This window comes from Halichoerus grypus, chromosome 2 (assembly GCF_964656455.1).
Source record: "Halichoerus grypus chromosome 2, mHalGry1.hap1.1, whole genome shotgun sequence".
NCBI classification, from domain to species: Eukaryota; Metazoa; Chordata; class Mammalia; order Carnivora; family Phocidae; genus Halichoerus; species Halichoerus grypus.
Window position 1 is genome coordinate 126,270,225 of NC_135713.1, and position 13,791 is coordinate 126,284,015.

A 13,791-nucleotide genomic window follows, 5' to 3' on the forward strand; every position below is an offset into this window, starting at 1 on the left:
GGTCAGTGTCATTGGTCCTGAGTGGTCATTTCCTCCTAAACCAGCATCTTTTTGGCAGGGTCCTCACTACCAGGTGAATCCACTTTATGTTCCTTTGGCTAGCACTGTTGCTTCCCTCCCTTTTCCTATCTCCTATGCCTCTGGCAAGCTTTACAATTTTTAAAAAGTAGAACAAGGAAAGGATCCGTTTCTGTGTCGTTTTGAGAATGGGAGTAATTCAGCTTCCCGAATTAATGAGAAGTCCCTTAAAATGAGATTATTATCACAGAGTCTTGCCAACCCTTCTCTAGAGCCAGAGGGCAAAAGAGAAGGCCTAGACCCCAAGCTTTCGTTTATTTTACTCAGAAACCAGAATTCACTATTTTAGCCCTGGGACGCCAGGGAGCGCTACGGCGCTGCGGAGAAACCGGGCAGCATTCGCACGTTGCGGCCCCGCCCCGCCCCGCCCCGCCCCGCCCCGCCCAGCTCAGCGCTCGCACGTTGCGGCCCCGCCCCGCCCCGCCCCGCGCTCGCATGTTGCGGCCCCGCCCCGCCCCGCCCCGCCCCGCCCCGCCCCGCGCCGCGCCCGCCCCGCCCCGCCCCGCGCCGCGCCCGCCCAGCGCTCGCACATTGCGGCCCCGTCCCCGGCCGTGACTCCAGAGTGCGCCGCTCGGGGCGGGGGGCGGATAGGTTTTCAGTGACATTCTTAAATGTCCAAACCTGAGAACCCAACACAGAGTCTCATACAAGGACATAAAAGTCAGCAGTTTAGAGCACAGTGGAGTGAAACGACAGCCAGGGAGGCTCCGGGACCCTGGCTGATGCACCCAGCATCCAGCTCACTGATGGCTGGCTTGTAAATCTGGGCTCTGACGGATCTTACAAGATCTTACTTTCCCCTTGGCCCTATCATTCTTCTTGGCATGAGGAGCAGTGGGGGGGGGGGGGCAGGTTGTAGTGTCAGCGCCAGCGGGGCAGGACCTCCCTGCAGGAGGCCTGGGGTGGGCTCTCCCAGACGGGAGGTTCCAAGGCCCCGGAAGTATCCTGTGCCCCTGGAAAGTAAAGGCTCAATCCTGGCCATTCAGTAGAACCTGGGGGATGCCATGCCTGGCACAAACCCCTTCTGGCTTCCAATCCTAATGATGGGGCTTCTCTATGATTTTCTGCCCTTCCATTTCAGATGGTCCTTGAGGTCCTCCTTAAAGGGGTCTGCCAGCCTCAGGCAGAATCCTGAACAGGCCTCCTCAAAACAGTTCAGTCTCTATGTGTCTGTATGTTGGTATGTGTCTGTCCCAAGCAGAGCCACAGATTAGACTTTTGGGGTTTAGGGAGGATTACCACTAGGAAGATGGATTCTGGGAGATTTTGCCCATGAGAACAAATAGGCTCTAGTCAAGAGCCCTGTGTCCTTGGGGCCATCAGGCATGAGGAGTTTGCAGTTTCCATCCTAAATTCTTCTAATCCCTAGTTTCTCACACCACTGGCCTGAAGCTCTGTGTCGTATACACAAAGGACCTTCTTTAAGAACATCTGGCTCCCCTCCTTCCCTGCAGGGAGGAGAGAGGCCACCTTCCTGTTGGGGCCAGCTAAAGAGGGTGCTAACTGCCGTGCCCCTGTGGCTTCAGCATGCTCTCCCCTCCCCCCACCCCCTGCAGACACCTTGGCTGTGGCAAGGAGCTCTTCACAAATGATTAAAGGAGTGGAATGTGAGCAATCCCATGTTGGCAACCTCACAGAGAGTGTAGACCTCCTCAGCTAAGAGAACACAGCATCTCCAAAGCTAGTGAGTCATTCCAAATTCTAAAAGCAATCAGAATCCATCTTAACAGATTTAGGCTTCTGAGAAAGGAAGAATTGTTAGACTGACAATAAAAGGACACTATTAATAATTACACTGTGACAATAGGGACAGACTAGGCCAGCACTGAGCCAACAGGGATATACCATCACACGAGAGATTATGGGAACTGGTGTCTGCTGCCTCATTCCCCCCACCCCCCAAGCTGGTCAGAGAGCATGCTGGGGACGCTTGCTCCCGTGGGTGACCCCTGCTTGGAGCTCACCTCACTTCCTCCCAGGAAGCGCTGGTGAGGGCCCTGGGGGCCTCCTCATGACCTTTAACTTGTGCGTCCCCTTCATGCTGCCTGATCCTCCAGAAGCAAGGCTGCAGCTAGGAGACAGGAACCCCTACCAACAGAGCACGTTGTCCTGCACACAGCTGATAGGCTCTGGGGTGCACTGTGACTCAGGGTGAGGCCGGCCCTGCCCGGTGATGGTGGACCCGGCACTGAACTCCTGTCAGCACCTGCCTCCTCCACCTGTGTACCGGCCACACCAGCTGCCCTGAATCCCTCCATGGGCCATGCACGGCTGTCAGGAACACTTGTCCAGGCCCAGGCCGATGTCCCAGCCTTTCACAACTCAGATCAAAGAGCTATCTAGGTGGTTCCTTCCCTGACACCCCAACTTTGTGCCTTTCCCAAGCCCTGGACTCCTGAAATGTGTCTCAGTTATCGTGTGGGTGGTTCCGATCAGCTCCAGCTTCTCTTCACCACCACACTTCCGAGCCCAGCACAGAATGGGCTCCCTGTGAGCAAATCAAAGAACCAGAGATCACAGTCCCCTCCCCCACACAGGTATATCTGAGGCTGACCCTGTTTTAGAAGCACAGCCTGAGGGTTGTGGTGTTTCCTTCCGTGTGAAGAGCACTCCCTAGGCCCTCTTCAGGGGCCCCCTCTTTCTGGGCCTCTCAGAGGGTTGGAAGGAGAAGCTCTGAGGGTCAGAGACCATTCCTACCTAGAATGAAGGCCACCACATAGTTGGAGATCTGGCCCATGCCGACGATGACAAATAATACAGTAAACATCTCCCAGTTGATGGAGAAAATCTGCAGGAAGCTGAAGCCAGTCTGCACGGCCATGGTTGCGAAGAGGATGCTCTTCCTGCCAAACCTGTAGAATATAGCACAACACATGGCACGCGCAGGCCACAGCAGCTGTAACTCAGGGCACGTGGCAAGCCCTGAGTCATGCATCACTGCAGACTTTCTTTGTTTTATTTTGTTTTCAGGGCTGTGACAGACTTTTCTCCCTGTCTCATCCTCCTGAGCTCTTCCTTAGTGATGTCTCAGACGTCCATCGGCCCAGGGGGTGCCTTTTGAGATTCTAAAACTTCTGTAGAGGACCCATATCTCGAAAGCACAAAGCAGCTCATGCAAGGTCCCCATAGAAACCTGCTCCTTAGAACAAGCCACAGGTAGAAGGTGCCACCACATTTCTGGAAAATGGGTAAGTACAGATTGCACAGACATCTAATATCAGCAATATGGGAATTCTGTCAATCCAGAATGAAGATCCCCTCTGTGGCAGTGGTATTCAACCTTAGCTGCGCTTAAAATCCCCTGGTGCCAAAAAATGCTGGGGCCAGCACCCCACCTCCTGAGATTCTCATTTTCTCGGATGCAGTTTGGGTAATGGGATTTATACAGTTTTCCCAGGTGAGTCTAACATGCAACCAAAATTGCAAGCAAGTCCTCTATAGGAAGTGTAGCTCTACGTAGTACCCATGACATGGCAGTTGGCCTAAGACTTCATTTCACTTTCTGATAGTGACCAGTGGGTAAAATGGAGCACAGGGGTGAGCAGAACAGTCTCCTACCTCATTTTCCAAAATCAGGTCTCAGGCTGTTGGGCTTGCGGTCCCTTGGGACTTTGTAACGGGAGGAGGGACAGGCACTCCTCTGGGAAGCCTTCCTAACACTGCTATTTAGCACTCCCACCTTTCTGCTCTGGTCCCCTTAGAACATTCGGGGGCCAGAAGGGCACTTCTCCTGGAGCTGTGGTGCTGTCTCCTCTAGAGACTCTGCATTCTAGGAGGCCCACAACCAACGTGGGTCAGCTCTGTGGCCCTGGTGCCCGGCCAGAGGCCTGACCCCCAGCCGCGACGTGGGCGCTCGCTGTCTGGCCCTTACTCTGTCTGATGGCTGTTTGTGGACAGATCCCCTGTCATCTAAGAGTTAGGGGGTAGGATGGGGAGGCAGTGGTGATGTTTTTTTGAGAGATTTGGTGCTATAAGGACCAGTTTCCAGTGGGGCCATAGCCTGCCCCCTGACCCTCCGCCTAAGCCCTGACAGTGCAAGGCTGGGATAACGGAACAAAAGAGGGTTCCAGCAAGGGGTCGAGGGAACAGAAACCATGAGACATCATGGCTCCTCCTTTCACTGACTTGTTGGTATGAGGGGCCTCTCTTTCTCTGGGTAGAAATACCTTCAATTCAGTCCAACCCCAAGATAGGCAGTGAATTGACAGGGGGCCCTGTTGCACCTCTTCTCCCTCCCAGCCTCCTTACCTGTCAGATAGCTGCCCAGACACGAAGGAGCCGAGGAGCACGCCCACGAAGAACAGGGAGGAGGTGAGGGGCGTCTTCCAATCATCCTCACACACTAGATTCCACTGCCAGAGAAGACAACATGAAGTGTGAGCCCAGCCCTCCAGCAGGCCCAGCCCCAGGCCAGCGCTGAGGGAGTATTTGCATGGCAGCTGGAACAGGCTCTCTCCTTCCTGTGACAGGCTGTTGACTTGGTGCTAAGAGCATAGACCTCACAGCCCTGGCGTTGGCTCCTCACTCTGCCACTTACTCGGGCAAGTCACTGTCCTCCCTGAGACCCACCCTCCTCTTCTGAGGGAAAGAGAGAGTAATACCTCAGCTCTCTGCTTGCGTCACATATCAAGAAGCTAGCTGGGGCCATGGCTGTGACTGGTGACCCCTCAGCTGTGAAGCAGTATGAGCCAAGGTAGTATTTCTGCTTCAGAAGGCATCCGAGCATGGAGGGAAGGTGTTTGAAACTCCCCAGGGGCAGGGCAGGAGGCCTGGTCACTTGGTCCAAGTGTAGAAGTTTCCTCTGCCTTGGTGAAAAGTGCAAGTGGTCTGTGATGATATCTTCTGAGCAGACGCCTCCAGAAAAACCTCTTCTCCCTGCTCTATTCACACCGTAGGCCAAGCCTGGGACCTGAATACAGGGCCCACTGTGTGGCGGGGGTGGGCTATCTAGACCTCTCCAGCGCTCTTTATCTCCCTCCACACTCCTTCCCACCCAGCCTTCCTAGAAGGGTGGTTCCTCCTGTCTCCCAAGGCCTGTGGGTTGTGGTGGCCCTAACAAGTCCCTGCTGGTGGATCCATAAAATGCGGGCTTCAGCAAGAACTTCAGTTCTCAGCTCTTCAATTAAGTCAAGTCAGCAAAATCTCAAGGGAGGTTGCAAAAATTTCAAAGTGTGTTCAGTGAGCTTTCATTATATATATATATAATATATGCAGGTATGTATTATATATATATATATGTATGTAATATATATATATATATACAGGTACCAATAAGTATTCTGGGGGCTGCGGATCAGGAGATTGCTGTGTGTAGCGAGATGATCCAGTCTAGAGGGAAAAGCTCCCGCCTTCTGCCCAGTCCCACCTGCACTGAGCGGTGGTGCTGCTTCTGTAACATTTATGAAGCAATTCAGTCCTTAATCCTCACAACTTCCCTGAAATAGATTTAAAAATGAATTCGCATGTTCATATCACACCTCACTCTCTCACAGAGAGAGGTGTTTGTAAGGACACAGACCAGAGAAGAGTATAAAACAAAACGCTAAGGAATGAGGGCAAACAGCACTGGGGAGGAGGGATTGCAAAATAAGCGAGCCAAGGGTAAGACTGACAACCAGTCGTCCTGCCCAGGGGCCTGCCTGCTTGCCAGGCTCCCAGGTTTCCAGCGGCTCAGCTCGCACCATCCCTGTTTCATGCAAAGTGTTAAACTGTTCTGCAGAAGCTAGTTTTTCTAAGTACTCGGACCTGAGAGAAGTCTCTCCTGCATACTTCCTTCCACAAAGGGGTCATGTCGTGATGTTGAGGATAATGTCCTTGAGAACACCCCCGTCTGAAAGACAGTAACAAGATTCATGAGGCCGTCTCTCCTGACGCCCACAATGCTGCCTACAGGCAGAATGCTGAAGCACAGCTCTGCGGGGGAAAAACGAAGCCGGCCAGGAACTCGGCTCTCTGCTCCTCAGACACAATCAGGATGCATCTGAGACCATGCCCGGAGTACGGTTGCTTCAACTGGGGTTCCTGAATGGCCTTCGGGGGAAAGGGCACAAACCCTCCAAAACTGTATGCCGGGATTCACGTGCCCTGCCGCGCATGGGTCAGAAGGACATGCACCTGAACTAATGGCCACGCCCACTTCCAAAAATCACTGGCCAAAGTGTCAGAAAAGAGCTTGGAATCTGCCCCAGCACACAGAGATTAGCAACTGAGACTCCAAAGCCTCATAACATGTTGTTTTGCCTGTTTTGTATGAGTAAACTGAGGCTCAGGCACTTGGGCGGCTCAGTTGATTGAGCATTGGACTCTTGGTTTTGGCTCAGGTCATGATCTCAGGGTTGTGGGACTGGAGCCCTGCGTTGGGCTCTGTGCTGGGCATGGAGCCTGCTTGGGATTCTCTCTCCCTCTCCCTCTCCCTCTGCCCCTCCCCCCGCGCTCACATTCTCTCTCTCTCAAATAAATAAATAAATCTTAAAAAAAAAAAGAGTAAACTGAGGCTCTGAGACTAGTGTTTGTCTGAAGTCATAGCAAGTACATAGCCTTGCTAGGTACCAACTCAGGCCTCAGAACTCAATCTTTACCCATGTTATGCTTTGGGCAAGAACTCTAAAAGTCAGACAAATGAGCTTATTAAATACCATCTGCTACAAGGAAGATGCTAGGACTAGGGGTGAGAAACCTTTTCCACAGCCTTTAGCACTGGACAGAGCTGAGAAAATCTCACACGTGGTAGGGGTATCCATGTGTCCGTTATCCACTATCACCATTCTATCTGCAGTCAAGCAGAAAAGCTCTTTCAAAGAGAATGTGTTTTCCTTTGTGGTTTTTTGAGTATTTTTTCTGTCAGGATTTTGCCTTAGGGTAGGATAAATAAGACTTAAAGACAGAAAGTATAGAGGAAGACTGTCAGATGTGGAGGCAGGGATTACATGGCAAGGGTAGTGAGCAGGACTGGCTACTTAATTTGCAGGCCCAGTGCAATGTGAAAATGCAAGACCCCTCGTTCAAAAATTATGAAGAATTTCAGGACATCAATAGCAGAGCATTACAACCAAGTGTGAGGGCCTGTGTGACTGCACAGTTTGCATTCCCATAAAGATGGCCCTGTAGTGGCTCGAGCATGGTGTCTTTGGAGAATGGAGCAGGGCAAGTTCTGAAGCGGGATGCTGGGAAGGATGAGGTGTGGGCCAGCTCCCCATCGCTCCCCTGCTGGAGCCTATGCACCCATGGCTCTATGTCCCTCTTCCTCCCTGAAGTGGGCCCCAGAAGGCCCCTATCAGCATCATGTGGCACAGGAGATAGCCATGTGAAGTCACCTATCCCAGGCCCATGTAGGGTGCTGTCCGGTTTTGGAAATCCTGCTCATACCCAACAACGGAAGGCAGCTGACGTCATGGCTACCCATGGTTGGTTCCAAGGTTGGGCCCTCTCTTGAGGAATTACTGTGCGCAAAGAATCTTGTTGGAAAGCTGCAAAGGACCTAGGAATAGGACACAGGATTGGCAGACAAAATTCCAGCTGTAATTCATGGGACTGGAGTCTGATAAATCAGCTGCCAGCCTGAAGAAGGGCCCTTTCCTCCATGGGGTTATTCTAGTGAAGGCCAGGCCCCACCTGTGAGGGGTGTGTCTTGGGGCCCCACTAGCCAGAGCCCAGAGAACTCCCTGTGGCTCACAATGACATTGTAGACCCGGTAGAAGACAGTCTTTTCTATAAGACAGAAGTGTCCCTTGGGTCTCTGCACATACGCATACACACATGTACACACAAACATCCGTGCATGTGGCCTGCTCAGAGGCTTGTGGTGGGCAGTCTGGTGAGGAGCTGGCTGGTATTGCTCTGCAGCTGTGTTTTCAGGTCAAGTGCTAACATTTCTGAAACCTCATCCTCCCCGCCCCCGACACACACACTGGGAGAGTGGATTGTGGGAACTAACTGGCCCCAAGCTGTGCAGGGTGGGAGCACTGGATATGCCTTCCCAGGGTTACTGTGTCTGTCTTATCCTCAGGGTCTTAGACCAACATTCCATAACACAGCAGAGTGAGCTCTTTGTGCAACAAAAATTGCACAAGGGCCATCTGGCCTTCGGCTTTGCTTTAAGAAACAAAAACCCAGGTCACAAGGTAATAGAAGATGGGGAGGTCACCCTCAGCACAGAAGAGAATGCATCTCATGCCACTTAGCAGTAATAACAGAAATGATAACTACAGAATGTTGGGGGCTCACTGTGTGCCTTGTATTATCTCATGGGATCTCAAGGTCGCCACGTGAAATGGGTACTCTCTTTATCCCTATTTTACAAATGAGGAAATGAAGCAACCAGCCCAAGTTCTAGTGGATTGGTAAAAGGAATGCTTATTTATTCAACCGTCATTGAGCACCTGCTCTGGGCCAGACTCTGTGTGGGGCACAAAACAGACATGGTTGCTACCTCTACGAAGCTCAAGGTCAAGCATACTTTACAGGACAGATCAGGTGTGCATATGTGCATGCATGAGCCCAGCTGTCCTGGGCGGGGCGGGCTCTGTTCTAGGCCACTGTGCCCTTGCTCTCTTGCTAGAGAGGAAAAGAGGCACCCCCTCCTCATCCTCCTCCACATGGACAGAATTCTAAAACCTGAACTCATTTTAGATAACTAATGCTTGCACAAGGCTAGGCACGTGGTAGATTTTTCACAAATTGTTCATGCAGGAGCGCTGAATGCTGAACGATTAGGTGTAATGGAAAATGAGTTTGGGAAATGCGAGGTATCACATACTGTCCTTTGAAAATCACCCTCAACCTTGAACTCTCCAAGTAGCCAGTCTAGCAGTTTTAGCCTTTACCAAAGCCATCGAAGGACCATAACGATAAGATCATCCCTGTGATCTCCGTAGAACTGAGACCTCCAGAAGGCAGCCTGTTGTTGAATAAAGAACAGAGGTTCTTTTGGGCTCTGCCACTTTCTGGCCGTGTGACTTTAGGCACTCATCCACCCGAATCGGCCTCCTTTTTCATCTTCAAAGATGGGACAATAAGACCCCCTCCTGGGTGGGGTGCCTGGGTGGCTTGGTGGCTCAGGTCATGATCCTGGGGTCCTGGGATTGAGCCCCGCTTTGGGCTTCCTGCTCCACGGGGAGCCTGCTTCTCCCTCTCCCTCTGCCTGCCGCTCCCCCTGCTTGTGCGCTCTCTCTCTCTGTCAAATAAATAAATAAAATCTTTTAAAAAAAAGCCCCTCCTGGGGTTGTGAGCACAGGACAGGAAATATAAGTGGAGTGTTTGACACAGCGTCTAACACATTTCAGGCCTCATGAAATGGTAGTCCCCTTTCCAAGGAGTTCATGCCTTTGTCCTCATAGCAAAACCATGACTTAGAACAAACAGCATGAATAAGTAAGGGAAGCAGGTTACACTTAAACCTGACCAGGCAACAGCAATTCTTAGAAATAAGAACTTCCTGGTCAAAGACAAAAAAACTGAAAAAGCTTTTGACACAAAGTGTAAACTCCTTTTATAAATAAATATCAATCTCAGAGATGACTGTGAAGGAAAAGTTAGCGATAGTCTATTTAAGAATGAAAAATAAGTTTCTGTTGTGTCTCTTACACTTTTTTTTCTTTCCAGGGGAACACTAGGGAGTAGTTAATAATAGAACACACATCCACCCCAATTTCTTTTTCGTAACTTTGTTGTGACCAAGCAAGACATTGCCTGGCCACTGTGGTGGTAGGGCAGGAAGGGGGATGAGTGGGGAGGGGGAAGCTGGCATTTTTATTCTTTTTGTTTATAATAGCTTCGTTGAAATACAATTTACATGCCTTAAAATTCACTCTTGTAATGTGTACAATTCAGTAGTTTTCAGTATATTCAAAGAGTTGTGCAACCATCAGCACTATCTAATTTTAGAACATTTTCAGCACCTCTGAAATAAACCCCATACCTATGAGCAGTTCCTTCCCACTCTTTTCCCCCAGCCCCTGGCAACCACTAATATATTTGCCGTCTCTAAGGATTTGCCTATTCTGGACATTTAATAGAAGGGAACATATACAATATGTAGTATGTTGTGATTGGCTTCTTTCACTTAGCATAATGTTTCCGAGGTTCATTCATCTAGTTTTAGCATGTATCACTACTTCCCTGATTTTTACGGTTGAATAATATATCATTGTATGGGTAGACCACATCGTACTTAGCCAGTCATCAGTTGCTAGACAATGGGGTTGTTTCTACTTTTCAGCTCTTATGCATAATGATGCTATGAACTTTTGTGTACAAGATTTTGCATGGATGTATGTTTTCATTTTTCTTTGGTATATCCACAGGAGTGGAACTGCTAAGTTTCGAGAAATGCCCTGTTTTCTAAAGTGGCTGCACAGTTTTGTAATCCCCGCAGTACCGAGTGAGTGTTTCAATTTCCCATATTCCTACCCATAGTTGTTATTGTATGTCATTTTAATTTTAACCATCCCAGTGGGTGTTAAGGAGTGTCTCATGGTGGTTTCAATTTTCATTTCCCTAATGACTAATGCTGCTGAACTCCTTTTGTGTTGAATCTACAGATCAATTTGAGGAGTGCTGTCATCTTAACAATATTATGCCTTCTGCTTCATGAACAGAACATGACATGTCTTTCCACTTGTTTAGGTCTCCTTTAATTTCTTTCAAAGATGTTTTCTAGTTTTCAGAGCTTAAGTCATGCATTAAAAAAAAAATTTAACTCCTGAAGAACTTCTTTAAGTATTTCTTGTAAGGCAGCAGGGCTACCCAAATTTCTCCCCACATTTTTTGTTTGTTTGTTTTTGTATCTGGGAATGTCTTTACTTCATTTTTGAAAGATAATTTTGCTAGAAATAAGATTCTTGGTTGACATCTTTTTATCTTTTAGCATTTTGAATACGTTATTCCACTGCCTTCTGGCCTCCATTGTTTCCAATGAGAAGTCAGATGTAAAACTTATTAGAGTTCCCTTGTACGTGACAAGTCATATTTTTTTGCTGCTTTCAAAACTTTCCTTTTGTCTCTGGCTCTCAGCAGTTTTACCATAATGTGTCTGTGTGTGGAACTCTTTTTGTTTCTTCTACTTGAAATTCATTGAGTTTCTGAGTCGTACAGATTAGTGTTTTTCTTCTTCAACTTCTTTCAAATGAAGTTATTTCCTGTGGGGACAGCTTCAGAGCTCTCTGTTTTTATGGACTTCCCGTCCCCCTGGACAAAAATCTCTGAGCCCTTGCCCCAGAGCTGGTGGCAGGTAAAGCAGCCCTCAGAGTGACACCCTGCTTTATGAATTGGATACTGGGTGAGGGTGGTAACCTCTGTCTTTTCGGCTTGCCTCTCCTGGATGGAACATCTACCTTACAAACAATCGGGGACAACCAGAACCAGAGCCCCAGTATTCTCAGCCTGTGGCATCTGGGGTCGAGCTGCCACTGTATGAGTAGGGGCCGAGTAGAGGATGGGACTCCTCAATCTCTTGGATATACTCACCAGGAATCAAGCCTCTACAGCTCAGAGCTCACAGGATCGAGGGGGGCTAAACCTTAAAATGTTTTCAGTATCCTTTCTTCTCAGATTGGAGGTAAAGAGAAAGCAACCATAGGTGGGGAGGCCTCGGTGGAGAGCTCTGTGGTCACTGGAGGCTGAACCAAAGCAAAAGACCCAAGGGGTTTGAGTGGGATGGTGAGGATGGGACTGGAGGGACCTGAGGGAAGGAGAAGGGGCTACTCAGAGACCGGGCTCTCCCCCTTGCATCCCAGCACTGGATCCACCACAGGTCTACTAGCTCCACTCTGGGAACATAAGTAAATGGCATGGGGTCTATGTCAGCCCCCTCAACATGGAGGGGAAGCTCTGGAAAGTGCCGCTGTGAATCTGCCCTCCAGTCCTACAAATACGCAGCAAAAGCCGGCAGGCTTGGGCGATCTGTGCCCATTGCCAGGGTGTGTGGCTCAACCTAGCCTTTCCCAAGAGCCTCCATTCTCTCTTCACCGTCACTATACTCCAAATGGGGATCCTTGCTTTTCTTTTGGGCTCCAGAGGCATGCTTAAAACTAGACCAGGGTCTCAGATAACACGGCAGCCCTACATTAGCCTTGAACATAAACTGAATTTAGCCAGCCGTAAATTACTGTCCATGCATAGGCCTGAGGCACCTGCAGCTCCTCTGACCCACCCTGCCAAAACTTTGTTTTTGTCAATATGCCATCCTACCTCTTGGACTCTGTGTGAGGGTTCTGCTGCCCACCAGGAGGGGTGGACAAAGGCTGTTTATCCAGAAACTTGGCAGGAGATGTGGGTGAAGCAGCCTCCAGACAAAAGCACACCCAGATCCTGGTTGCCTTTGTCCGAGGAACACAGCTGAGAGGGAACAGGCAAACAGTTTGGGGCAATGCAGATGATAAACAAACAGGGAAGTGCATTCAAACCAGAGCTAGGGAAAACCCTTGAGTTTTCTTTATTTGTTTTCTGGAAAGACCTTTCTGAAAATCTCACTGGTGTTGGCTGGAGGCGGAGGTCTGACACCTTCTCCCCTTTGGAATCTGACAGAGAGCTAGTCTGAACATGAACTTGGTTAATATTCAGGCTGTCCTGACAGCTGAGTTGCCAGTCCCCATGCTAGCCAGCAGTGTTCCCTGGTAGCTTGTAGGCCTGATAGAAAGAACACAGCCTAAGCCTGCCTATTGCTCAAAGTTTTTACCTTTCCAGAGCCCACCCAGGCCTCAGAGGAGTCACATCTCTGGGAGCTGCCATATGCAGTCCATGTGGTGACCAACTAGATACCAGCTTTAGTCTGTCTCATCATCCCTCCTTTCCTACTCCCAATGCCTCCCATAGGTGCCCTGATAACAGAGGAGGAGGCCCCCATGTTCCTACCTCATACCTTTGGGCTATGGGTGGAGAATCAGTGTGTCCTGCTCTGTCCATGCCCTGACCCCAGGTCCCAGGAAAGATGGCACAAGGCTAGGGCCTCTAGAGGTTCAGACCCTTTGCTGGAGGCTGTATCATGTTCAAGGGCATACCCACCAGCAGCTCCACCCATGGGTTTCTAAAGAATGCAGCCAACTGCAGGAGAGGACAGAAGCCCATACGATGAAGCAACATGCCTGCCTCGGGCCACTGGGAGCCTGCCACAGAAAGCTGGTCCTTAACAAAAAGGCTCTCACAGGGTCTCTGGAGCATGGGGCCTAGGAGAAGCGGTACTCAGCTCAGAAGTGACCGCCTCGTTTGCCCAGCCTATGGACTAAAGGGGGTCAAGTCTACCTAATGATGTTCCAGGAGAAAAGTGGGCATGTTTGAGGGGAAGGAGAGCCCATGCTTACATCCTGGCCATGAGCTAGGCTCACCCCTACTGCTTGCCCTGCAGCCCTTCTGATAAATCTAGGCAGGACGTTTGCTGCCCTCTCTGTTCCTTCAGCCTTAGGGCAGGAGGCCTTTGCGTTTTCTCGCATGTAGTCTCTTTCTCTTTGGGGTCTATGGCGCCAAAGGGCTGTATGGAAAGCCATGCTCCTTAAGACTGGTCTCGCCACTACAGTAGGTCTCAGCAACAAGGACTCCATATCAGACAGATATGTCTGGGGATGCTTGGGGTCCCTTCTTTCCTCAACAGAATTTTCAGTCCCAATCCGTGGGGCCAGATCTCACCAGTCCCTGTTCCCGTTCCTGTGCTGGCAGGCTGCAGGTAACATAGCTAAGAGGTGTCTGGCACTCCACCCTGCAAGGGAAAATTGAAGGACCTTT

The 13,791-nt window shown here is 50.0% G+C and overlaps 1 protein-coding gene across 8 annotated transcripts in view; it reads right to left on the bottom strand.

Annotated features, from left to right (window-relative positions):
• The window catches only part of SLC22A4 (solute carrier family 22 member 4), a 40,222-nt gene that overhangs the window by 20,844 nt on the left and 5,587 nt on the right, over positions 1-13,791 (bottom strand). For 7 of the 8 annotated variants that reach the window (XR_013445841.1, XR_013445842.1, XM_036106432.2 and 4 more), the window contains exons 2-3: positions 4,327-4,430; positions 2,776-2,930 (exon numbers count right to left, since the gene is read on the bottom strand). Coding sequence is in view for 6 of the 8 variants with exons in the window: in XM_036106432.2 (XP_035962325.1) it covers positions 2,776-2,930; positions 4,327-4,430 (259 nt within the window). In the remaining 2 variants the exon portion in view is untranslated. The remainder of the gene's footprint in view (positions 1-2,775; positions 2,931-4,326; positions 4,431-13,791) is intronic. The other variant, XM_036106435.2, reaches the window with a different exon arrangement.